General features: G+C 42.5%; 1 protein-coding gene across 3 annotated transcripts; it reads right to left on the bottom strand.

The window, feature by feature from the left end:
- Positions 1-330: 330 nt before the first annotated feature.
- LOC144125458 (phospholipid scramblase 2-like) lies at positions 331-25104 on the bottom strand. Of its 3 annotated transcripts, none has more exons than XR_013313385.1 (9): positions 24772-25104; positions 23545-23922; positions 18616-18720; positions 17563-17640; positions 15902-16041; positions 13607-13771; positions 10061-10222; positions 3818-6546; positions 331-3751 (listed from the first exon to the last, which is right to left on the bottom strand). XR_013313385.1 is itself a non-coding variant. In XM_077658837.1 (9 exons), exons 3-9 carry the CDS (start codon positions 23879-23881, stop codon positions 6487-6489), a joined length of 1047 nt encoding a protein of 348 aa, XP_077514963.1. In that variant the 5' UTR covers positions 23882-23922; positions 24519-24634; positions 24772-24906; the 3' UTR covers positions 331-6486. The 3 variants fall into 3 exon arrangements, 2 of the variants coding, with proteins under 2 accessions (XP_077514963.1, XP_077514961.1); XM_077658837.1 differs by adding an exon at positions 24519-24634 and having other exon boundaries at positions 331-6546; positions 24772-24906; XM_077658835.1 differs by having other exon boundaries at positions 331-6546.
- Between the last annotated feature and the right edge of the window lie 488 nt (positions 25105-25592).

Raw genomic sequence — 25592 nt, 5'->3', positions numbered from 1 at the left:
TGCTCTATCTGGTTTAATCAAGAATGTATTTCTGAACGGAATTGAAGGGATGGCGGTCGCAAGACAAACTGCTCCTCTTGCATGTCTGCACTTACAGGCACATTTTCCATTCGGTTTCTGCCAAGGCCTACTACTATTGTTATCATTCTCAGCAGCAGTGGTGGTGTAGTGAAACTCATCAAAAGGTCAGTTTATTGGCACAAGAATATATGCTGCACCACTTCAACGGTAGCATCCCAGATAGGCAAGTGCAAACAAGCTCCATAAAGGTGCCAAAGGACCACATGCACCCCGATCAAGCTGTGTGCATGACAAAACAGGGACACAAGGTGTTTTCCACGAGACAGCAGCTTGGCTTTATTTCAAAACATGCCAAGATGGTTACAAGGGCATTGAGATTACATATGCAAAGTCTTGAGAAAGAGACAGCAGACACAGTTAAGCTCCTGCAGTAGTGAAACGTCGCATAAAATGCTGTAAAGAGTAACTCTGCTGCACACATGCGCGTTGCAAAAATACTTGAAATAGATACACCTGGAAAGGTGCTAGCGACAACTACATCATTCACGCAACTTAACACGCAGACTGTAGCGCACCGCAAGTACACGTTACAATGTGCTGGTCATGGGGTTAGAACAACAGCAATGCAAAGCTTGGCCACTCGCAAGTCAACACAAAGAGTTTAAACAGTAGCGAGAGCTTCAGCACACTGAGATTGAGAAAGGTGCTCTGGCTCGACTGTGCTCTCTGTAGAGTATGACTGAAAAAAAATTTGGGTGCCACAAGATGGAACACTTTGTTCATGCATCAGGTATGGTATCACGCTGAGACAGCAGGGCAATGTAGAGTACAATGGGCGGCTGAAGAGTTAAAGAGTTTAACAGGTAGCCATGCATCTCCCAACAACATATGACAAAGGCACCAGGAAAAACAGTTCCTTACAAACCATGATAGACTGTGGTGCTTTACTTTTCAATATGAATAACGTGATCCCATTTTAACTAGGCCCCGAAACCTGCTTGGGTTGTGAACAGCTAAGCTACAGTCTACTGAGCACAAGGCTTTGGCTTTTGACTGGCATGCACCTTATGAGGAAATAACCACATAACTATTAGAAATGAGCACATCTTACATTAGTGTTTGCAATCTTCTCTAAGAGAATGAATGGCTTTATGCAAAGCAGCAAAAATTACATGAAGCATCAGTTTTCCGCAGTAAATTTACCACAGTACAACCAGGTTAGAATTGTGCTTCCCAGACATTTATCACATACAGCTTATCACCTTTCGTCATGATCATCAAATTAACTACAGTGTATGCAACAAATCGGAACACTACTTATGCCAGAGCAGCAAACATGGATCTTAGACACTCTTGCTGGAACCTCCTCCCTGCAGGACTATTTGCACAGGTTGACACAAACTAACCTAGAAGGTATGGTACCTTTCAGAGCTTGGTTTCAAGTATTACAGTCTTTGCATCACACTGAACGTTCTCATAAATATATGCATCGTTATTCTATAGTAATATTGATAATGAGAAAAGGAACTAAACAACTGGATCTGAATCACAGCGTTAAAGAAAAAGCAGAGGTGTCAGTGCAGTCATAAAAAAAATTCTGCATTGCATCATTTACTTGTTTTTTTTTTTCTCATGTTAGTTGATTCTTTCTATTAAATAAAGGAATAAACTGCACCACCATCAGAATCATAAGCCCTTACAAAGATGTAAAGAAACTGACTATGTCTGAAAAAAAAAAAAAAACAACTGCAGGCATGCGATAGTTGCCAAGCTAGAAATACAATGCAACACATCAACCCAGAGTTGCATACAGCAGGTGTTTGAGGGAAGCCCGCCAGTAACTTTTGAAAATAGATTTTTTAAGATAAAGAGAGACTTTTTGCTGCACAGTTATACCAGTGTTGGCAGATTGCAGAAAACAAGCAAATCATTTAGCAAAGTAGTTAACTAAATTCTAACACTTAATTTTTTAACTATTACAGATAGAGGCCTGATCACAATTAGAGATTTGTAGCTGGCTATTAGGAATACCCGTATCAGATATTAGAATTTTGAAAACGTGATTACCCTTGCCACTGTGCCTCAAAAAATTAGGCCTTTACCTCGCGCCATTTGAACACCGTGCACTTGCGGAGAGCGCAAAGCGACATCCATCAAATCGTGTCTCGTGCCGCATGTAACACGTGACATTCTTTGCCCCACACACACACTGCAGTGCTCCCTGCTCCTCACTACATGACTGCTACAGTGCTCACTTGCCGTACTGCATGTGGGCATTTCCGTGCAGCAGGTACATAAAGAACATACACTTCCAATGCATTTTCAGCATCTAAGAGTTACAATTTTTGAGTTCAAAAATATCCATGAAGGTAAAGTCAAAGAAAAATTATTGGGGCACCTAAGGAATTCTTATGATGTGTAAATGCAAGAGCATTATTTGTCGCTGAGTTGTTGTCGGAAGCTTGAGGGGTGAACGTTTTTTTGCTGCATTGCGACGGTCTCATACTTTGTCGACACTGAACTGCCACCTCCAGCCACGCTTTGCTGTCTCGCCTGATGATGTGACATGAGCGATTCAACATCAGACGTAGAAGACTCCCATAGCGCTGCAACCTCACTCTCTGAAAGATGAAAGCTAACTGACGTTGGCAGCGGGGTCTTTCCATTTTGTGTAATCCCTAGCCACGTTTACGTGAATACGACAGCAGTGTAACGTATTTCATAGCATATCTCGCGGAGGCAACACACTACTGATTACATGTACCACATTAAGTCAGGGGGGACGATGGCCTCTTGCCCATTGCATGTGGCAGAGCAGAGGAGGCCAGCCTCTCCCATCATGGGCATAGTCTGCTCTGTTATCCAAGTGAGGGGGTATTGCACAGCCACCACAGGGAGGAAAAGGGGCACCCCCAAACCCATTTCCATTCACTGCGAAAGTCACCTTGCCCTTCTCGGAGGAAAAGAGTCACATTCCACAGTGCGAAGAGGAGTGTTTCCCTCTCTTGCCTGGGCGGTAGCACTGACACTCCACCCCTCCAGGAGGGGTGATGACGTCACTCGCCTGCCGCATTTCTGCCATGGCTTTCTGATGATGGTGGATTTTTTTGCAATGAGCCCAGCAATGCTCTCGCATTAAGAGCATCTGAACAATAGAAGTTAGAACTCTACACATACTACATTGCAACTCCAAGGTCTAATCACCCGAAAGAAATTCAGAGTTCTGTAATGCAAGCTTGAACAACAAAAACATCATTTAAAAGCAGGTAGTTAACGAAAGTACACTGAGCCTCACAGTATTCGCGAGATAGCATCTTTCTAATGAAAGAAAGGGGCATTAAGTAGGCTGGCATGCCTCAAGTGCTGTAATAAGTCGATAAGGACGTATGTGATAAAGGTGAGCCAGAAAGAAGCTAGAGAAGAAATGCATACAAAATACAGGAAGAGATTTATACGTTTCACACAAATAAAAAAAAACAACTCCAGAAATGCCTGAAAATAACTAGTTTTGTTGAAATTCTCAGAGCCAATAGCCCTGTTCTGAGCACAAGACAATAAGCTAAAATTTTTTGCCTTTCAGGTGGGTGCCTCAGTTATTACATCACCAGTTCACATTATAAAAGTTTATCAATAATCCTCAAACAAAACAAAGCTATCACAAGTGAGACACAGGAAATAAATATTAAGCCAAAAGGTAAAAAATTAGGAAAGCTAGCTCGCTGAGACTCACCTACTTAACTACTTAGAGTTTTTACCAAAAGGTAAAAATTAGGAAAGCCAGCTCGCTGAGGCTCACCTACCTACAATAAAAACCGGAATATAGGTCGAACTTTGTTTAAAAAAAACCATGGTGAAATGTCGACCCCCATCTTATTTACTGGTCACTGGCGGAAAAACTACGGAAGTCTTGCAACAATGGGCAGCTGAACTCAACAGCCTCCATCACCATCGCCATCAGCAGCAGTGCCACCATTTTGCCTTTCCGTAGTTGCAAAGCTATTTTGGTTAAAGGCTGCTTTTTCACATTTCGTTTAAAAATGAGCAGAAGCTGACGGTGATTCACCATTGCCTTCAAGAAAAACTCGATTGAGTACGTGGAGGCTCACGGGGACCTGGCGGCACAGCGCGAATTTGGAGTATCCGAAAAGAGCATTCAGTACTGGCGGAGGCAGAAGCTGCGTATTACAACTTGCAGCAACCTGAAGAAAACATTTCATGGGCGGACTGCAGCGTATCCAGAATTGGGAGGAAAGGTTGCGCTGCGTGCAAGATCACTGCCTGTGACTGCGGAATGCATCCGCGTGAAAGCGGTAGAGGTCACGCGTGCCTCTAGACTCATGAGGGTGCAATTCAAGGGCTCACCATCCTGGGTGCGGCCATTCATGAAGAGAAAGGGCTTTGCTCTACGGCACCATACTTTCGTGTGCCAGAAACAAAACACGCAGGTCAATGGGTGCGTAAAACTTAAAAAACTGGCCGGGTGTACATACGAGCAGCATTTAAATAAATACTGTAACCATTGTGCAACCTGTCGAGTCGCATTTGTTCCAAGGCAAGGGTGTCTTTCCGCACTTTTTCCACTGAAAAAGATTTTTTTCATTTTTAGAATTGGTTAGTTGGGGGGTCGACCTATATTCCTGTCTGACCTATAGTCCGGTTTTTACGGTAACTACTTAGTAGACTGAAGCGCAACAACTGATAACATCATAAAAGATCCACATTCCTTCAAGTCAAATGACTAAAATGAACACAACATTATGCATTTAATAAGCACTTTGTGCTGCAGTGAGATTCGGCAGTCAAAATTTAACAGAGCTCTGTCAGTGTCAAAGCAGAATGCAGAAAACATGCTATTTTTTTCGTACATTGGCTGTTCTCAACCTGAAAATTATTTCATGCCATACAAGCTGAAAAGCTGCCATTCTGGATACAATTACCATTAGTGCATTCAGCACTGACATGGTGTAAATGCTACAATGACTACCATTGCAAAACCTGCATAGGTAGATAAACTGCTTGCACGACAAAGTGCACCAATAAACTTCCTTCAAAACCATGGACTGCATTTTATGTAGCAATACGCTAAACTATGATTGTGTAAACACTTTTACATAAAAAACACAACTCTAGAGCCCTAATGATTTCATAGCACCCTGGTGACGGCACTTATAGCAATAAAGGTTTGCGCCAATTGACCATCAGTTTCCCTCAATAGAATACGGCTTAAAAAATTGGCATGAGAGCAAGCCACATCATTTCAAAGAGATGCCATATTCTCCACTTTCATTTCAAGCTATTTTGTTGCTCTACTTCACTGAGCGAAGTTAGTTCATATGCAAAAATTAATGCGCTAAACTAATTTCCTAGTTAGGATCATTGTGCAAGTCAGAGTGGAAAGAAATTTTCACTAACAAGCTTTGAAATCCAAACAAAGCACAGTAGTAGCATAACTCATTTCCAACAAGCCATTTCTCATGCCACTGACCTTTTACGCATTACCAAAGTGATTTAATTTGTTACAACTGGTTTTATGAATTGAACTAGAGCTAAAATTTTTAGCTTTATTGCCATTTCGAATTCAGTTCGAGATTTGTCTCACCTCCGTTCCATTTCTGGTAAGATGCGGCCCTTCACAATCCAATGTTATGCTCAGTTTTAACAACGAGGCAACAATTCTGCATCATTTCGGGAGGAGCACCAAGATAAGGGATGAAAAGCGGGCAGCCAACATGACCACTTCCGTCTGTGAAGTTTCTAACCATAGTGCTCAGTCCAAAAACTGAACCTGCACCAAACAAGCCAACTTCAAACTGTCACCAAACTCTGCAAGCCCACTAAGCACTACAATGCAGGCTTAATACTGATGCAACAATGCATCGATATACGAGGATAAGGCAGAGAATATGAGCAGCTCAGCTTCAACACACACAAGAACGACAGCCCAAAGGCTGCTAATGTTTTGTGCTGGCTCGAAATTCACGCAGCCACAAAGCAAAACCGCTAGCTGCAGCAATCGGACTAGTTTGTGCGTCTGAACACTCGCTTACACCACAAGCACACTGCAGTGAGGCTGTTGACAAAATATCTGGTACCAGAAAAAAACTAGAGAATTTACGTTTTTTTTTTTTTTTTTTTCCAAAATGTACTCACTAAAGAAAGAGAATAAAGAACAGAACTTCAGCATCTTGTGTATATTTCACACTGAAGATTCTGTGGAGAGAGCCCAAAAACCAGAAAACAAAAATGTGAAAAATGCAAGGCTCAGGAAGTGTTTAGACTAGACAACAACAGATATACGACAAGGAAACGTTTGAAGTATAGAATGGAAATAGGAAAATTATAGTGTATGTGAAAAAACAGGAACAACAGTAGCATACAACCAAGAACACTGGCACAAAACCGTGCTTGACACATGGCGGAGTGGCAGAAGATGTGCAGTCGTCTTTCTCGCACCTCGAGACTTAACTACAGCATGCCCGGGCCGTCACGTTCCTTGTTCCCGGACTTCTCAAAGAACATGTAATCCTAGAAAAAAGAAGCAGCAGAAGGAAGGTATGATATGGCATGGCACTTTAAATTTAATCTCATGATTCTGCACAAGGTTACCATTGACTAGTTACCAATGAAGGAGGTTAAAAAAGACATCTCCTGCCCAAACAGCTAGCAGTTCATTAATGTTGAAATTTCATACAAAGGCAACACCACACGGAAGGTGTTTTTGACTATAAAGTTTGCAATCAATATTGCCTCGTCATACAAAACAAACCAAAGCACACCACCACATGTAGGCAGACACTGCCGTAATTTCACAACAAATAGTGGTAGTATAGCAATCTTTCATTCAAACAGAGCAAAATTCACCAGAAAAACCTGGCAAGGTAGTTGGTATCCCACTTTCTTTATGGCAGGTACAGACTATTTCAATGGGCTGCTAAATTTAGCAATTTTGGCAGTCTTCACCGTGAAAAGTGGTGTATTTAATTCAACTTCGAGAAAGCGGGTAAGGTTCATCTTGATATATGGCACATATTACACAAAACTTACAATCAAATGCCAGAGACAAATTTCAGGGTTAGCAAGCCACCAGTTCAGACAGCAGAAGCAACTATATGATGACTGAATTTTTATGGAGCAAGGGCATAGGGGCCAAAAAGCACCATGGCACAAGCTATTTTCTTCTTCTCAAGGTGGGGTGGAAGACTAGATTCCCTTGCATTTCCCCCTAAAGAAGCCAAGCACTAAGCCAGGGGAAGCTTGTACCCATTGTATCCCTGGCAGGTATACGGCAGTACTGGGGATTGAACCCTGCACCTCCCGCGTGTGAGGTGGGTGGTCAAACCACTAGGCCACCGCTGCAATCAGAAGCAATTACAACTGCCTTGACTACTATCACAATATTCAAAACTATATGCAAAGGCAAGGCACACTACAGCTTTTAGAAGCTTAGACATTTATGAATTAAGGCAGAGCCTGATAATAAAAATTTGCGTGAACCACATGAGCAGTTGATAACCAAACATATTAAAGCAGCTGCAGCAACTTTCCTCAATCTCATAAAATGCAGCATCAGCCAGAAGTTTAACTCTTTCTATACTGTGCCCATTCAAATCGTTCAATTTGAATGATGGCACAAAATGTCCCATTCTGAGCAATCGGGGCCATTTCTGGACAAGTAACATCATTCAGTATGTTGCAAAAGGCCTGTATTTCAGTTTCAGAATCGTTTTTTTTTTTTTTCATTAGCCACACAGGGGAATATTTTTAAACTGCACACGAAACCTGTCAACACGGAGCGATCGTGCAAGCGTGGCATCCTCTTCTCGCATTGACCCTGCTCAGCAGCAACGATGTTCTCACAATTTCATAGCATCATACTTGACTCTGTAGGTGCAAGCAACAGTTTTGTATGAAGAGACAATGCCCATTCGTCTTATTTTGGTTCGGACAGAGAGGATTGCTCCTATCATCCAGGACTATCTACAGGTGCCTCTCCACAGCTTTCAATTTCGTCGTTGTCAAGGAAATTCACAGCTTTCAAGGCCTCTCTGAATGTGCCAGGCATGTTCTGAATGATTACATGCCACCAGTAGTGTAGCGGACACAGTAATCTGCAAGACAGACTAGTGTCCACCTTGGCATTGCACTGTGAAGGTAGCCCAAAGCGCTGCACATGAAGAACTGATTATTTTTTCCTGTAACTTAGAATACTCATTGTTGGCATAGTAACGCACCTCCTGCTATCTTTATTCTTCTATTTTCCGACTGGATACGTTTAATATTGTTGTGACTTTTCGTGCGAGTCTCTAATTTTTCCAATCAAATATCTTTAGTGTTCAAAACAACATATACTGTTATTTTTTCTTTGTATGGCCGAAAAGAGAATGCTGTTAACTTCACTATGATGTGCTGCAATAAAGAAAACTTAAAATTAATGGGCGAAAAAAAATTTTATACACACCACCCTGAAAATTTCCTGCTTTCCCGTGGTAAGAAAAGAGTTAAGGCTCATACCAACAGCACTCACACAAATGGCTGGGCTGCGAGACTTGGCATGGCCTGCTTAAGATGCATACATGCTGCATATGATTATAGAAAGTGGCATACAAGTGTTCAAAATCATAACTTAAATGCACACCAGCCAGCCCAGCACATTTATGCAAGCACACCATCCATACTCACAACATCTGACTGTTCAGCTGTTTTAAGTCTTTAGGAGGCATAGCTAATATATGAGGTCAAACACCTCGCATCAGCTAATCCTAATTGTGAGCACCTAAAAAAAAAGAGCTTACCAGAACAAATTTTTAGTCCTGCAATTACATCATCTAGGCAACAACCTGTCACTCGGAAAGATAGCGCCTCTAATTTGCTGAGGCGGAAAGCTTTAAATTTCGCGCTTTTCAAGCAAACAATCCACAATATTCTGTAGGAAACATAACACACATTAAAATAAATATAGCTTATTTATGAAACACGCCTCGCATACTCCAAGAGTGCCTCCATTAAGATCAAAGGTGGCTGTTGCAGGAAAGCATCAGGTGGTGCTTAGTACTCTTTTCACTTGAACAGCGGCACCTGTTTGACACTGTGCTCCCCAGCAACCGAATGGTCTCTCTGATGATGTCCGAGTGCCCAATCCCACACCTGCTGTGGCGATGCAACCCAACAAAAGTGTGGCACCTGCCTGCCACTTACTCTTGTTCCTGGACAGCCCAATCCCACAACAAAAGGAACCCCATTGAAGGGATGCTGGACGTTACTACAAACTAAAAGTGTTTTCGTCCCTACTTTCAGCATTGCCTTCAAAATCTACAAGTAGCGAGACCTTTCCCCGAGAAGGATGTGAATGCACTATCGCTCGCCAGAGCTGCTGCAAATGATGCACTAGCTTGCTCAAGCAAATGGGGAACGAGCATATCAAGGCGTTAACAGAAATTAATACATAACCAAATTCAAATGCTTAAATTAATGACATTCACATCATACAGTCATTGGTACTGATGTCTGAAATAAAAACAACATAATAAAATGTGGATGTGGCTGCTAGCACACAATTCTGCGAAAAATGCTCAAATCCACCATTTTTGACAAAATTACAGTAACCTAGGGCCTCTACACACTGAACCTTAGAGTTGGCTGAATTGGTTAAGACGCGAGAAAGCACAACTGTCGTCAAGAGACATAGGAGTAGCAAGCCGCTTCACATTCCATAAAGTTAGCTGCAACAGCATAAAAAATCACCACCGTCAGGCGCATTGGCTCATTAAGCTGGCTGGCGAAATCAAACTCAGATTACACTTTTCTTTTACACTGCACGTGTCTAAATTGCAGCTGAAACTGCAAAACCACAAGATGATCAAATTATAAAGGAAAAGCTATCATTATCACGCCAACAACCCTTCAGGTTTACAGGCATAGCTACCAACTTACTGCATTGTTAGGGAGACGCACAGTTTCATGCCAATGACCAATAAAAGAGGTACTATGAAAACTAACACTACTAACAGCACAGCTATCCAACAAGGACAACTCTGCTTACAATCAGGAAAAGGGCTCCCAGCAGGACAGCCTTCATCTTAACATCCAGGTCCATGGGAAAGCTGACGCCAAAGTTGTCTGTGTCAGTGAATGCCTCCTTGAGCAAGCCTGACCACTGCTTGCTGATCCGACCCACTTCCACGGCTCCATCTTTCGAGAGCACCTTCAAGGGTGCAGGGAAGAAAACAAAAACATCCATAACCATTGCATGCAACTGCTGTATGCGCTGCGTTGATCACCTATCAATGCCAGTTCCAAGTACTTGCTTTTGTCCATGTTTAGGACAAGTGCTAAAAAAGCAGAAGCAATAGAATCTTGGCAACGTTTTTTCTTTTTTTTTTCAATAGCATGCTTGAGAGCACTCATCGTTAGTCACTATGCAGACCATACTGACAAGCAGTAATTTTAATGGCTCATTCTGCAATCTAGTTTTTGTTTTTCAAACACTAAAAATTAATCTTATTAACTGCAGTGCAATGCCGCCTAGGCAATTTGAATACATAGCAGCATTTGCATGCTTCTGTCGCACATTACAGCACTGCAGACAATGTGAAATTTGACATCAGGCTCTCTAATAAAAGGAAAGAAATTTTAGAACAATGGCAGAAAGAGCATATGTTACAGCTGACAACAGCATGAAGTGAGACCCCACTGTATTCAACACGGACAGAACTGATACAGCTGGGCTAGTTGGTCTTCGGAATACAAAAAACACACATAACTAATACATCACTTATATACTGTGAGAGCATTGGTGGTGGTGGTTCAAGCCGCGGCAGTGAGATGGCATTTGACAAAACATTAGAAACAGCTTTCACACCCCGCATCTTGTGCTACTTTCTCATGGAGCCAGGGCATTTGTATAAAAAGAAACAAGGTTATACTAGTTCCATGGGCAGCTGTTCATGGGTGCTCCCAGAAAAAGAAATTGATTTCTTATAGTCAAGCCTGCCTGCATGCATGAGGGAATTTCTTTTGCTGAGACTAGGAAATGCGCCATGGCGCATGTAATATCCCTGCCAAGCGTGTAAGTTAAGTGCACATACAGTGAGTGCACTTGGCCATCTCAAGCGACACTTTAAGCTACATGGTGCCAAACGGGAAAGCAGAGTGTCCCTCAGAAACAAAAATGGCAACAGATGACGAGCAGGATCTTTGAATAAGGTAGATGGGAAAGACAAAACTATAGCAAAAATTTATTGCTTGACGTAACAGCACAAATAAAAAAAACTTAGATAATCTTTACCAATGAAAAAACACAGAAGTTTTTATATTATTAAGGTACTGCAAGCTAAGGCTGCCTAAGATCAGTTCCTAGCCTACACAGAATTCTGACAACAAACAACATGGTGGTGAGCAAAGGAGTTGCATCTTATCTCGTTTCTTCGTTGTGTTTGCCATAACAAAAAATTTTTAGTACGCTAGCACTAAAACTCCCAATCTCAGATTTCACCAATGTTTTTCTGTCTAAAGCCTCTCTTCATGACCTAGAGGTTTTTCAGCAAGAGCTACCTAAGCCTCACAAGCCCCACCGGAGGCAGCACCTGCCATCGTAGGGCACTGGCCCAATCGCGTAACTGCTGCATCACTGCGCCAGGATTGGTACGAGGACTCCCGGCTATCTATGAATGTAAAGTAGAGAATGATCAATTCCGCATATAAGTAGAACCCCACTGTTACATTCCTCACTGCTGAGTTTTCCCGGCTGTTAAGACTCTTTCACCCGTACACGGCATAGCTCCCATAGGATCCAATGTACTGGGTACCCTGCTGTCACTTTGTAGCTGTGAAAACGTCCCCACCTGATATGTCGCAACATGGCACCGTGAAACCGCCCGAGCAACATGCGCCAGTGGCCATTTCGACTTTTGATGAGTCTTGGCCAGTCTTGGCTACGGAACTGGCTGCAATAAGGCGCACGCGAGTTGGAGAGGCCGCCACTAGCTGGCCATCCGAAACGTGAACATCGAACTTACTTGTAACCGCGATTTTTGTCATGCTTTGATGGCATCACGCAAGTAGAAGGCGCTTCCCCTTGAGGTAAAGCTGGATGTACTAAATGCTTTCCTCACTGTTGCGTTTTCCCGGCCGTCACGTTTTGTTTTTTTTTGCTGGTCCAGTGAAAATCTTATGAATGGGGTTCCACTGCATATGGGCATTAACACACTAGTGCTTAACAAAACACTGCATGAAGGGTGTGCTCCAAGTTTCAAACGTAGACAGAAGGAATTTCTTGGATGATTCATTTGTCTACAAAGTTTGTTTGATTACCTCTGGCACTACATCTCTCTGCCAATATCTCTATGCAGCTGTATCAGCTTGATAGAAGCCAAAAGAAATTACTAACAGCATGACAAAATTTAAACATACGAGTCACCACTGATGCAAAAGGCTTGGTAGCCATAAGGGAATTCTAACTCCGTGTACACGTTAAGAAAAAGGTGCAGAATTTCTTGCAATGACAAAACTACTAACTGCTATTGATGGTTAAACAAAGATCAACTATGGTCTGTCCTATATAGTAATCCCTCGTCATAACGAAGTCAGCGGGACAACGAAAAAGTTTGTTATAAGCAGTAATTCAATATAAGCAACTGCTCGAAAAAAGCTGGGACAGCAGAGCTTTAATTGCACCACAACTGCGAGGAAGCCAAAATACAATGTATTCAGTGAAGCAAAACTTGAATATTCAAGTGAAAAGAAGGCAGTGAGCTTTGCCTGTTTAAAGTTCATACCAGGTGCGAGCAACCCCTACTCTACTTGACCAAGCATTGCAAGAGGCCAAGGTCGCCCCCCATGCATTCAACCTTATTTCGCAGGAGACGTAGGTATTCACGCGTCTGCACCCTAGTTGGCACTTCATGTGGCTTTTCGTCCGCCGGCCCTTCGTCTTCGTCGGGGCCACCAACAGCGTCAACTATGTCCGCATCCGTCGCTGGGGCAACCACGGGAGCAGCAGCGTCAGCCAAACCGATGTCTTGAAATCGCCTTCCACCTCTTCAAAAGTCGGCGTTGTCACCGTCTTGTGCTGTGCACGTGCTCCATTCTCTAGAGCAGCCAAGATGCTGCCTTTGCACTTCAATATCGTCGACAGCAAACTGCACGGAATTCCAAACTCTTGCGCAATATCCATTTTCTTCCTTTCTTTAGCAGCTTGAGCAATGAGTTCCATCTTTTTCTGAAGCATCAAAAACTTCCGCTTTTTGGTCGGAGGAGGCATCTTCTCAGCACGTCGAGACGCCAGACAACTATGAACTATGGTTCGCTCTTCCTAAACAGTGCATTATTGTTATCATTCATCCTTTCCAAAATTAAGTACTTACTGATTTCCTTTGCAAATTGCATCACGCTGCCAGTGCTTACAACCCTGAGACCAAGCCCATGGCCTTGTTCTCAACAGAAAGACCACCCAGCTGCTGCACGCGAGCGCTGAGTAATCCAACCTTCGAATTTCGCAAAACCTGCTAAGTGCATGTGAATGCCCAAACTCAACGCAGCATGAAAGAAAGCCTCAGCACAAGCCCAACAGCAAAATAAATCCACCCACCTTAAATTCGACATCCCCACAAATACTCCAAGTGCAAATGGGGCCCTCAATTTTCAGCACGCACTCCCCATCAGAGTTTTCCACTCGGAACTTGGGAGTGAGGATGCTCCACTCCTGCACTACATAGCCGATCGGCGTGTACGGAGGTGACGACACTTCAAGCCTCTGAAAAAGAGATGAGAAGAGAGTGGTAAGTAGCCCATAGATCACTTTATGAACATAGGTCAAACAAAGCATGAAAAATCCCATCAAGCCACTGCTGAAAAGGTGATCACGTAAGATATTATCAGCACCATAAACCACCACTGCCTTGGGCATTAACAATAGCAGTCTAGGAGAAGACAAGATATATGCATGCTCCCTTTAAGCCATGAAAATAAAACCTATTTTATCCTTAAAGAAAAGCACAATAAAAAAACCCATCTAAATAAACAGCGGTAGATAAGGAGCAATACTTAATAAGCTCTCACACTAAAGAACACCTTCAATTCCTTTTTTTCCAAATTGTTTTCCTGTTTGGCATACAATATCCAAAAGTCGTTCTCAAATTTAATGTAGAGATAACCATATAATTCCCAATTTTGTGGAAAGAGTTTGTTGCATCTATATTTTCTCATGACTGCACATATATTTCTAAAAAAATATATTAATAACGTTACCGTAAACTCAAGAAACATGAACACCACATGAGCCAAACTTGAAGTGGCATTAATACCAGCTTTTGTGAAATGAGCCAGGTCAAATTAACATGCTTGACAGATATATCCTACAGCTGTGCACATATCCTGCAGACATGTGCAACCTTTAGGAGGTCACATGTGTGTGGTATATGACACAATTCTATACAAAGGTAACACTTTAACATTGATTCGACTGAGTGCCTATCTGTGATACAACAGTTCTAAGAGACTCTCTCTGACTTCTCTCTCTGAATCACTCTGATTCTGACACTCTCTAATTCTCTGACTTGCTTTTTCCATCACATTTGTCTTCATGTTTTTTTTTCATGTGTTTTTTCATGTGTTCTTTGCTATGTAATCTAAACACTTCCTGATAATACAGCCAGTTTTGAGGCAGCGCTTGTCAGTGTTCCCTCGCTTCCGTCACGTTCTTCTTTCGCGCTGGTTTTTTCAAAACATGCATCCTCTCCAACTTGACCAGTTCAGTATCCTTGTGCAGTTCTAAGAGAACTGCATCATCATTTCACAAATGTTTCAATTTTTATGATGTGTTACATGCACACATACCAGAAAGAAATGACTGCTGATTTTGGAAACACACACTATACAAGCAGTGGAAAACTCTTCACAATGCTCCAATATTTCAGTAACTTTATGAATCATACAACTTTACAATTTTTGTAACCTTCCACAAAGCAAGGAACAATCTTGAGTAATTTTGCATTTTGGTCCCTAATGGATGATCACCAAAGGTGGCATTAAGCTTGTCCTGAAAAGCTCGCTCTTGGAACAAAATCTTAAGCCCCCAATATTTAAAGAGAAAACATGAAAGACCCACAAGAGGTACTTAAGAGGTAGCTAAAATGTGACTATAATCTTTGGGCTGAGCGAGACTTCCTTATTAACCTTTAACCTTCAAGCCATTCCTGTCTGCGCATTCATTATATACACTTTCAGATAAACTGCAATCAGACACGGTGCACTTTAACCTCTCACTGTCAGCACCCTCCTTCAAGCCCTGTACATGCTGAGGTTGAAACACCTTTCAAAACATCAAGTAAGTGTCGACATAGCTTTTTTGCTATGACCCACTGAGCAAAAAGGCCAGATTGCGCTTAGTACTGAATCGATTAATTAAGCTGTACTGAAACAACCTCTCCTATCTTAGCAAAGCAGCCATTGCCAAAAATAATTTCTCTCTTAATGGAACCAAAAGCGGGCAGAAGTTGAGATCTGCACACGTTGGCATAGTGTGGCAATATCAGCAGTGCCCGTACTTCGTCACAAGTCGCCTTATCAGCAAATCACTATTATCAGTAGCAGCTAATGAAGGCGAAGCATTTTGCTACACAGCACTCATTTTGCAGAGGCTGCGAATGGCATGGCATACAGTGGAAGCATTACTGATCTTAGATATACATTTGTTATTGAAAAAGACAAGTTTGTTTGTTAGTTTGGCTTTGCGGCGTATAGGCAACTAAAGCTATCATGCACCAAACACAGAGTCAGGAATTTCATTAGTTATTTAAGTCGCCCAGACAACATCTTACGGCTTTATACTGCTTTAAAGCACACACGTTGTGACAAAACATTTCCACAAGGGGCCAATTCCTACCTGAAGACAGCACGGAAAGCAGCAAGAGCTGCAGCGCAGGTCTCGTTGCAGGTGAATGACTTCATTTCCAGCATTATCAGTCAGTTTGATATCAAAGGGTCGGTTGGGCCCACAGCAGTTCCGGGAGCAGCAGTCGGTGTCTGAACAAATGAAACAGACCATCAAACAACCTCTGCATGAAAGCCTTGCAGAGGAAGACTGCTCTAGCGGCACCTACATCTGTAGGTGCTACTAGCTATGAAATGAGAGCAAAATATATCAAAGCAAACAGCTCACTGGGTAAACCAATGTCTGCAAAGCAAGAAAGGAACTCAGCATCAGTCTAACTCTAGGGTGACTGTCAACTGTCATGCACAGCTTCTCGGGTAGGTGCTAATTATGCGTGCTATCAATTATTCTACTTAAACCTATGTTCAATGTGATCACTGAAGACCAACCTGGTGAAATCGTGGCAAGTGAGCAATGTTTTCGGTGTGCATATGGCACTGCACAAAAGCATTATGATAATCTGTGCCTGCAGCTATTTAATAACACAAGAAGTCTTCAAACACTTACTTCTTCAGACCAAACTGGTCCATCAAAAGCATGTGTCTAAATAGCCTGGCAGCCTCCAGCAATTGCATTGTCAGAAGACAGAATGCAGTCAACATGACATGAAGAATAAAGAAAAAGCATGTAGAACTACTAAGAAGATAAAAAGTAACACATGTGCAAATAGCAAATTATGCTAAACAGGGTTTATGCTGGTATTGAGGTCCGAAATTCAAGGGTTTTCAAGGACTCTCAAGTCCCGACTATAATTTTTCCATGGACTAACAAACACAGTGGTTTATAAAAAAAGAAACCACTTTCTACACATTACAAATGTAACTTTAATTGCACAACAAACTTTTACTTGCAAAAACACACAAGCTAAGCTACTTCTTAGTCACAGTTTTCATTAAAGCAGTTTCCTCTTTATTCAAGTTTAACAATGATGCTAAGACTGTCTCATGCCTTTCCTTTGGCAGCCTTCCTCCAACTGACAGACTTTATTGCCCATGTCAGGTCACTATAGTAGCCTCTGCTTTCTAAGCACGAGGTTCTGCTGAAGCACTCCACTCGGCAACAGCTGCTTTCAACTGTTCTTTTCTCCACAAAGCTTCGATTTCTTCACCAAGGCTAGGTGTTTCGCCTGCAGCATTTTTTTTTTTAATTCAGTGGGTGTAATCATTCTATCTTAGTTGCCCCCCTTATGACACTGGAAAGACAAGGGTTTTCATGAACCCACAGAAATTCCAGGACTCTCAAGGACCATGAAATCAACTTTCCTATACATATAATGAAGGATTTTCAAGGTTTTCAAGAACCCACACAGACCCTGGCAAAAAAAAAAAGCAATGTAACTGGTCAGTCATGAAAGTAGAGAGGGGGCTACCTAATATTTGAGGTACAGTGTAGACATAATCTACCTTCCAAGTAGAAAAGGCAATCAGGAACCAGTACACTAACTTGCAAGTCATTATCAGCTGCAATGTATAAGCACTTAGCCATATGGTATCAATCACTTTCGTCAGAAATGGATGCACTGTATATTTGTGGTCTCTCTTCCACAGAGATGCAAAGCTGCACGCCTAGTTGCAGAACAAAAGATGCTTAGCAACCGATGCTTAGCGACATACCTTCAACAGCCTTGTAGACCTTTTGGCCCATGGAATTCTTAATGGTGTACTTGTTTTGAGTCTCAAATCCAAGAAATGCTGAGAGAGAAGAAATAAAAAAACATTAAAGTTGCCAAGATAAAGAACGACACATGAGAACAACAAAATTAAAATTCAACTCTCTTTCATTGTGAAATGAAAGCACACAAAAAAATTTATTTGCACATTAATATGATGAAGTAAGAGTGTATGATGGTTTATGGGGGTTTAACGTCTCAAAGTGACTCATGCTATGGGGGATGCCGTAGTGAAGGTCTCCGGAAATTTCAACCACCTGGGGTTTTTTAACATGCACTGACATCGCACAGTACACGGGCCTCTAGAATTTCGCCTCCATCGAAATTCAACCGCTGCGGCCGGGATCGAACTTGCGTCTTTCAGGTCAGCAGCCGAGTGCCATAACCACTGAGCCACTGCAGCGGCCCGTAAGACTACTATATGACAACACCAGGTTGAGCATATACCCAACCCTAGCTTCAAAAGGGGACCATTGCACCAGGGCTGAAAGCTGAAAAATATGCACTATCTGCCTAAAAATTAGACATTAGGACAAATGCCTACCCTTCACTTACAAATGCTCTCACTCATTCACAACTTTCATTTCATGAACAGGAGATGCACTAAGTTAAACCACACTCTATTCGTGCTGGTCATGCGTACTGTAGTAGAAAACTATTAGTGCATATGTGCAGCCAGTTACTTCCTATACATAAGCTGAGCTTTGCCACAAGGCAGACAATTGAGCCAGTTGGTAAGCGTTCACTGTGTAAGCACTAGCAAACAATGACATAGCGCTCTGTCCCCTTCTGTGTCGCTGTCTGCTGGCACTTGAAGTGTTCCACAATGGGCTGTGTCACTCTGCTTTAGGAAAAGTGAATGTGACACAAGCGCACAAAAATACTTTTTATGCACATGGTGCTTTATCATAAAAACACCGGGCATAATAAGCAATGATAAACTAACATCTCCTATAATGTAATGACTATACAATAGTCAAAGAGGGCCCCCTCTTACCTTCGAGTATCTCCACTTTCTGGTGCACCAACAGTTGGTCAATTGCTGTGAGGTATTCTAAACCGGGCGGGCAGCTTGGAATACCTGACGACACCGGCATTGGTGCTGTAAAATATGTGACATGAGAGTACTGTCGCACATTTAAAGAGCAAATTTAAGAACGGGGAACGCCTAGTGGTTGGCCACAAGCTCCTGAACATGCCACAAAATCACAAGATCAATGCACACCACTTATTTTCACCTCACACCAAAGCCCGTCTACATTCAAGTGTACAAGATTCTAAGGCAGAAGACCATCAGTTTCACTGCCACAGGCCATTTTTCACAATGTTTGCCCGATCGCCGAGGTACTGCCACTAATGATAGAAAAGCAAGTTTTAACTCATTACAAAGATAAATGTATTTGCATTTCAATGGTATACTTTGTTGACAGCAATAATTATTGATATGAGTGCAATGAGCAAAAAACGTGCATAAAAGAGTACCACCTGCCTGCTTGCAGGAAGCATTTGGGAAAAGCTACTGCACCAAAAAGAGAGCTGCTTCTGCTGCATTTAAACAAAATGATAATCTCGTAGCATTGACATATGTTAGTGTGGGCAGAAAAAAAATAAAGAAAAATATTGTTGCCCAGCCCGTACCGCCATAGCATTGACAACGGTTTTTGGCCCCAGTCAATAGTATTTTAAGACCCATGTTCTAAAAAAGACAGACTGACAAGCATACCAGCATCCGAGCGCCATAACCACTGAGCCACCACAGCGGATTTGACAAAAATGATGCATATTAGCAGCTCAAGAGCTTTCCATCTAATTGACAAAACACACGCAAATTTGGCACATTTGTCACGCATGGATATTTTGTCAAGTGTGAAGAATTTCTTTGAGCTATGCTTTGTAGTCTTTTAGTGTGCATTGCTTAAAGTTAACTGTCATCACGAAATGCTACCCTCAGAGGTTTGGAGACACAGTACCAGACTGCTGTGGGTTGAGTTTTGGAAATGATGGTTAACTTTGAAAACGGAAAACTAAAAGTCTACACAGTGTAGCTCAGAGAAATGTTGCACATTTAACGAAATAACATTAGCAGTTATGTTAAAAAAGTCTTGAACCTCTCTGGTACCACCACTGTAAATGATTCAATGTTTCCACGACTAACTGCTGCCCAGAAGTGAGCATGCAGGGAATGCTTTTATAGACATCAATGCAATAGGACAAAAGTTTTGTTACCTTTTCACCACGTTTGAAACTTAGTGAATTGCTGCTGCTTTAAATGATATCACATATTTAATACATGTTTTGCAGTCATGCTCAAGTTTCATCCACTGACACACACATCAATATTGCTACTACAGAGATATGGTGGCCAACATACATGACCGATGTAGACAGTTAGCAGGAAAAAAAAGTTGCATTTAAAATGTATCATTGATATAGTTCCAGAATAATGTAATAAAGAAAGCATGGTTAAAATACTAGAGGACAGACTGTGCATGTCTGAAGCTTGAGTGTACTTCAGTGCAGTATTACTTGTGCTTCAATCACTGCTATAGTATTAGAAAAAGAATCGTAATTCAACCATACACATCAAGCAAATTGATGAGGGCCATAGTGCTGAGATTAACTCAGGTTACGGCTAAAGAACAGTTTTGGTATGGCATGACATGTAGAATTTAACTTCTAAAAGCTGCACGTGGGCAATGTGGGATGCCACAGTAGAAGGCTGCAGATTAATTTCATCAGTTGGGGTTTTTTCATGCTTTGATACCTTTTAGTAATATCATACAACACTCATAAAACTAGCCTGTAGTATCACATGACAGGGCAGAGTAGTAAAAAGAGTGAGCGAGTCCAGGATCAGGATCAGATCATGGTCTGTGTTTTCGAGACGATGGTGTGTGCTTAGTTTTTTTTTTTTTTCCTCCTTGTTTGTTGATAGCGGAGGGAAGAATGTGATTTAGGTACTACCGCGGCCAAGACACTTGAGGGCAAGGCAACTTGACGACGTCTGTGGGCAACCGAACAAGAGGATTCCGCAAAAGCGCAAAAAGACTGAGTTTTTCAACTCAGGTTAACACAGGCCCAGGCTCACTCAAACTTATGAGCCCAAACTCATTTAGGCTAGTAAACTAGCAAAAGGGGAGGGCCCCTGACAGTTATGATCTGCCTGTGGATGTGTGGGAAGCTTTGTCCAAGTTCCAGCATGTCACTGCGCGGGGGTGGGGCTCCTATGTTGTGCGCCTTGGATGGCTCGGAGGCGTGCCCCTTGGGCAATTCAGTAAGCCCATGTGTGTCTTGAGTTGAAATGAGTAAGCGAGTCCAGATGGGTCTTGAGTCAAAGTGAGTCATAACGAATGGCGGACACCAGATTAGTCGGGGGTCGGAGTGAGTCCAAGTAAGTTGTGAGCCTAAAGGAGTTTGAGTTAATGAGTTCGAGCGAGCCCGGGCCTGTATTGGTCCAAGTTTGAGTGAGCCCATAGGTTTACCAAATTTCTGTGAGCACACCTGAGTGAGCACTACAGATTCTGCCGAGGTATGCTGTGTACACAATCCCTACTCCTTATGTTTTGCAGAAGTGAACAACTAAAAGCAGTGACTGCAACGAACAAAAAGAAACCACTAACAGCCATTAGCAGTCAGTGCACCACAGTCTACGCCAGCTGTGATCTGTAACATGTAGTATGTACACTCTCTTCAACTCTGCTTTCTTCCCAACAACATTCCAACTTAATAAAATGCGTAGCAGACACTGCAGTGTGCTTGAACGAGCAGACTGGCAGATGATGGATGAACCATTGTGGGTTCAGTGCACACGCACAAATGCTGCCCGTTCCTGCTCTGTGCCCTGTCACAAGGCGATGACATGATGGCAAGTCAGTGCTCAAGTGATGTTGACAAAAGAATGAAAAGGTCTGCACTCACACCAGAAATGGTAAACTTGCACTTTAAAAAGATGAAGGTCATTTGCCGAGTGCTCATAGCTTCAACTCAAGACTTACATCCTACATGTCGACTGGTTACATAACGTATGAATAAATGCACATCAACTGCAATGCAGGACATTAAAATGGATGGCAAGTTGAGCTAGTTGGTGAGTATACATTTTTAAATTTGAAACAGCATGCAAGCAGCAGTGAACTGAGAGACACTTTTGAACAGATGCAGCGTGTTTGAAATGGTGCATAGTTTGCTATACATGTGTGCTTGCTTTACATATTCAGGTTTTTTTAGTACACACTCGTTGCAACTAGAGGTGACTTGAACACCTTGCCTGTGCGAAGTGCTTCTCTGCTTGCTCTCACCTTTGTGCTGTTTAAAATTTAGAAACATATTAAAATAGATTGTTGACAATGAAAATGACAATGAATAAGTCTAATGCTAAGTTTTGCCAATTAGTGCTAAGAAACCTGCAATCAGGCTTGTTTTACTAGCAGCTTTATACTGTGACTTCGATGTTTTTGAAACAAGCAGTTGTACGAGCATTTTCATCTGGACATAGCTTGCATTTCTGACTTTTCATTTTAATCAGACAACATTTAGTCAATCCTCTTATATTCAGATGTGAAATTTTATGATCACAAAAAAAAAAATCAAAGGGAACATCAAAGTGATCACAAAGCATTAACCCCCAGTGGACATGGACGAGCCAGTCTCGTCATAAGCAGACTGTCATTTCTGGCTCACGACGAGTCCAGCTAGTCATGTGTTTTCTGGAATTCTGTGTCCTATTTCAGGACAAGAGGGCCATGAGGCAGTTCATTAACAATTTAAACCATATAACTTCTATGACACAAGCATTAATGAAGAAAACAAAATTAAGAAGCAATGCTAAAGATATCACAAGAAAGGAAGCACTTTTTAAACTGTGTACACTTCATGGACATTTTGCTGCCTCCCATGACAGCTTTACAAAAGCTCATGCCGGACAGGTGGGCTGCCATCGAACACCTGCTGCTCAGGCATTGCGACACAAGTGTTTCAGGCGCATGCAATTTCACGCCTGTAGAGCCTTGACACAGCAGTTACTCAAAGCAGACATCTTGCTATAAACTGTTCCAGCTAAGTAAGAAGAAGTAGTCATATTTTTTTTAAATTGCATGCAGGAGCGTTACACCAAGCATGGCAAGCTGATATAAGTTCTGAAACCTTCATTCCGTGCATCTTTCGGATCACGATGATTCTGAGCAGATCCAAAGTTGTACTTCTAACATTACTACAGTAGACACTGCTTCTGTTTTCGTCCACTTTTTACCAACGCATGGAATTAGACGAGCTCATAGACTGCAGTATTTAGATCACATCCAAATGCAATGAATATGTACTACAAAACTGAATTTACAATATAACCATAATGCAAACCATACAAGTCATGCAACCATGCAAACCATGCAGCACAACTTCTTTTAGCAACACGTCTCCCAGCCATCATTTGCTGTAAATCGAATACTACTTACAGCTCTACTGTGCAGAATGATCCTTTAATTCTATTTAAAACAAGTTACTCAACTCAGCACTGAAGGTCTTTACTAAATATTGAAAAGCTCCTCCGTCCTCACTCATACTAACCCTCAGGACTACATACATACATGCAATTCATGAACCACACTCAACCTCACGTTTACTGCATATAAGGGTAGAAAAGCCACAAGGTCTTGCTCTCTTCTCTCTCTGTCTCCAATTCTAAGCACCAAATTGCAGCCTTATGATAGTTCTCCTATTCAAACCAGACTTCAGTAAATATATTGGCATCTGCATTTAACATTCAACAATTCACTTTCAACAGCATCATAAACCGATTTTTTTATGAGACATAAAAAGGACAAGAAAGTCTTAGCAGTGTTCATTCTAAGCTAAATGTCGCATTGCCAAACCCCTAATTGTGACAAAAAAAGAAAGAAAAATTACGGTGCCAAAATAAAGCACATCTTACCAATATCTCCACCAGGTGTAGGGTACCCTCCGGCTCCCATACCAGGAGGTTGAGTGATTGGGGCTCCCGGAGACGGTGGCGGCATGAAATGTCCATCGGCCTGTGGATTTGGATAACCCATCGCTGGTGGGTAACTCCCCTGCACTGAAGGAGGGTACCCTTGGGCAGGTGGTGGGTACCCTTGAGCAGGCGGTGGGTACCCTTGGGCTGGCGGTGGGTAACCCTGGTCAACTGGATACCCCTGAGGTGGTGGTGCAAAACCCACACCTGGTGGTGCGTAGCCCTGAGCTGGAGGATAGCCTCCACCGTCAGCAGCAGGATATGGAGAGTAGCTCATGGCGGGCACAGCAGGAGTTTGGTGCGATCAGCTGTCTATGCCTGCACAAATGCCACGCAGATTGGATGAACCCGCAAAATGTGGCACATGACAGTAAAAGGTGGATTTTATGACACAGCTTTAACTAACCAGTTACGCTTTCGGAAGCATCAACCGCGGAAGTAAACAATGCATATATACATAGACCAGAAGTAAAAAATACATATATCAACACACAGCCTTCTTCGACGTAATGAAATGATTTATTCTAGCGGCTGTAGTCCATCCTAAAAGCTGTTTATAATAAGCTTTGATTCAATCCAGGCATTCACTACGCATTCAACAAGGGAAATCGTAAATCATTACGAAAGCTATTCACGCAACCCACGCCGGCAGCGCTCACCTGACAAGAAAAAAAAAGCACCTGTAGATACACAGGTCACTCCTACAGACGCAAAATCTGTGCCGTACGTGCTACAAGCTTGACAGTTCGCCCGTCAGCAAATTCAGCAGTAGCTTGATTGCCACTGTGCCCCAACAAAACGCACCCCAGAGCATTTAATAACGATCGCCGTGTGCGCTTACAACAAACGTCATCATCAATTTCGTCGCACTGTCTACGTGCGCTGGGCCGAAGTGACCTTCCTCGTTCACTAACCTTACGAACGAGGCCGACGCCAAATCCTACACGCATGCAGGATTAAAATGCGAAGCAGCTTTGTGAAGTGCTCCAGTCGTTCGGGAAAGCGTTCGGTATTTCTGATGTCTTAGACCCTGGAATTCCAAAGAAATAGAATAAACGAGACGGGCGAAGGAACCGTGAAGGAAAACAGAAAATCTAGGCCAGCAAATTTGATTTTTCGCGCAAAAATCATGCCGCAGCAAGCTATAAAGGCGGTAAAATGGCTTACACTGACGACTTGCTTCACGTTGGTGTAACTCAAGACTCGTGAGACGCCCACTAGCGACCGGTCTCGCGCTGTAAACAACCCAATCCAGACACACACATATGTCGCGCGACGGTCACGGAACGCACGAGCGAAGGCAGCGGGCGAGGTGGCGAGGGCTGGCGATGGTGCCAGGCGAAAAACGGCAGGCCAGCGAGCGTGTAGTCAGCACGGGTTTCGAAGAGAAATAGACAAACTCACAGCGCACACAGCCAGACACAAGGGTCAAACTCCGCTCGCATTGCGCAATTTTTTTCATAGTACAGTGTTTATGCTTGTCTTCGCTATGACGTCTTTGAATATCGGTCGATTAGTTCGAAGGCTACAAAGTAACCAACCAAGGACAGAGCCGGCAGTTTCGGTTTCGTTTTGCATTCCGCGAAATTTGAAAGATTATATAAATAACGCCTCTAATACTATAAATATTGACCTTTTCACTGATGCATATGTAGTGCTGCTCGTTGATGTGAAAAGTGAGTCAACACTGATTATGAAAGAGAAAAGGAAGTTTCTGCAAATAAATGCCCGAAAATTGTGGAGGCAATCATGAAGATTGTTCCATGTATTGTGATGGAAGCCAACGGTCAACGATTAGTTCGCTTTGCAATAAAATGAGCACCCGGAAAAGCAACTGGAGTTGAGTTCTCAGTCTAAACCTAGCTGCCACATGAATTCTTGGTTCGATTGGGTGACGGTAGCTTTAACTCTACAAAGACTTATTTCAAAAAAGGAAAGCAAACAAGTGTGCCTATGGCTATCAGAGAAAACCGACAACAATAACATCG

The sequence above is a fragment of the Amblyomma americanum genome, chromosome 3, assembly GCF_052857255.1.
Source record: "Amblyomma americanum isolate KBUSLIRL-KWMA chromosome 3, ASM5285725v1, whole genome shotgun sequence".
NCBI classification, from domain to species: Eukaryota; Metazoa; Arthropoda; class Arachnida; order Ixodida; family Ixodidae; genus Amblyomma; species Amblyomma americanum.
Note: the sequence above shows the minus strand (reverse complement) of the source record. Positions and strands in the feature narration are given on the sequence as shown.